Raw genomic sequence first — 1,340 nt, forward strand, 5'->3', positions numbered from 1 at the left:
CAACACTCATTATTGGTCAAAAACATATAAATAGAAAAATTATGGTATTAGATTCTTTTAAAAATGTATCATACATATGTCTGAACCCAAGAAACAAAAAAATATTTTTTTTATGTTTTAAAAAACATTAGAAATAGGTTTTAAATTGCTTTCAAAAAGATTTTTAAAATGTTATAATGGCCAACTTTACATTTAAAATATAATGTTAAAAAAACACATTTTAAACATTTTTTATACGTTTTTTTTCCAACGTTTTTTGCTTTTAAAATATGATAAAAATATTTTTTTCATATGAATTAGATATTTTTTAAATACCAATTTAATGTAGGTATAATATTTTTATTTAGTTAGAAACGTATGTTTTAAATATTTTTTATACGTTTATTTCTCCACTGTATTTTGCTTACGAAATATCATAAAAATATTTTTATTATATCAATTAAATATTTTTAAATACCAATTTAATGTGTTTATAATGTTTTTATTTAGTCAGAAGCTACATTTACATATATTTTTGATATAAAATACATAATGTCATAATAACTGAATAATAAGGTAAATATGATATAAAATAATTTAAGTTGAATTGATCTTATTATCATCTGCAATGTTGTCTTCATAATCTTGATGATGGTGATAATCTGCAGTTTCTCTCCTTTTTTTTTGTTTTTCTTTGCTGTAAACATACGCAGAACAATGAAGGCAATTATAAAAATAATTTACAGTTTATATTGCTATATTGGTTATACATTGTTTAAGTGTATAATAGTAATAATAATGAACTATTTAGAAAGTATTAAGATAAATTAATGATTTACATAACAACCTTGTTAATCAACAACTTAGTGTTAGGAAAAAACATATTATTGTTTCTTCAATATTTATTATATTTTTGATTTTCTAAAAATTATAGACTAGGTAATTACTTTGCAATCCTTGTTGGTGCCTGTGCTAGCCATGACATAATACTACTGATGATGTAATTTCTGCTATCTTTTTGTTCGGGAAATTTTTGTCTAACAGCACCTTAAAATAACAACAATTAATTTAGAACTATATTGATAGTATATAAAATACCATAATCAAACAATATGCAGTAAAATATATTATTGATATAATAGCATGTAATGAAAAAGTAAAAATATACCTACCAATAATGACTTTACAAATTATAAACTCTGAAAATGGTTTTTTATTTTTTTGACCTTTCCAGCTGTAATACTTGAGTAGCTCATCAGAAAACATAATTTTTAACATACTATAAGTGACTTTGGAAATATTTTTTCCTTCAGAGGCAAAAACTAGTGTTGATACCTGTGTAAAATAAATGTACTTAACAT

At 21.9% G+C, this 1,340-nt stretch overlaps 1 protein-coding gene across 1 annotated transcript; it reads right to left on the bottom strand.

Moving 5' to 3' along the window:
• Positions 1–549: 549 nt before the first annotated feature.
• On the bottom strand, positions 550–1,325 carry LOC107882791. The gene is made up of 3 exons (XM_016801710.2): positions 1,152–1,325; positions 927–1,026; positions 550–676 (listed from the first exon to the last, which is right to left on the bottom strand). The coding sequence occupies exons 1-3, from the start codon at positions 1,255–1,257 to the stop codon at positions 577–579; spliced, it is 306 nt and encodes a 101-aa protein (XP_016657199.1). The 5' UTR covers positions 1,258–1,325; the 3' UTR covers positions 550–576.
• Positions 1,326–1,340: the final 15 nt, after the last annotated feature.

Source organism: Acyrthosiphon pisum, unplaced genomic scaffold, assembly GCF_005508785.2.
Source record: "Acyrthosiphon pisum isolate AL4f unplaced genomic scaffold, pea_aphid_22Mar2018_4r6ur Scaffold_21315;HRSCAF=23613, whole genome shotgun sequence".
Taxonomy (NCBI): Eukaryota; Metazoa; Arthropoda; class Insecta; order Hemiptera; family Aphididae; genus Acyrthosiphon; species Acyrthosiphon pisum.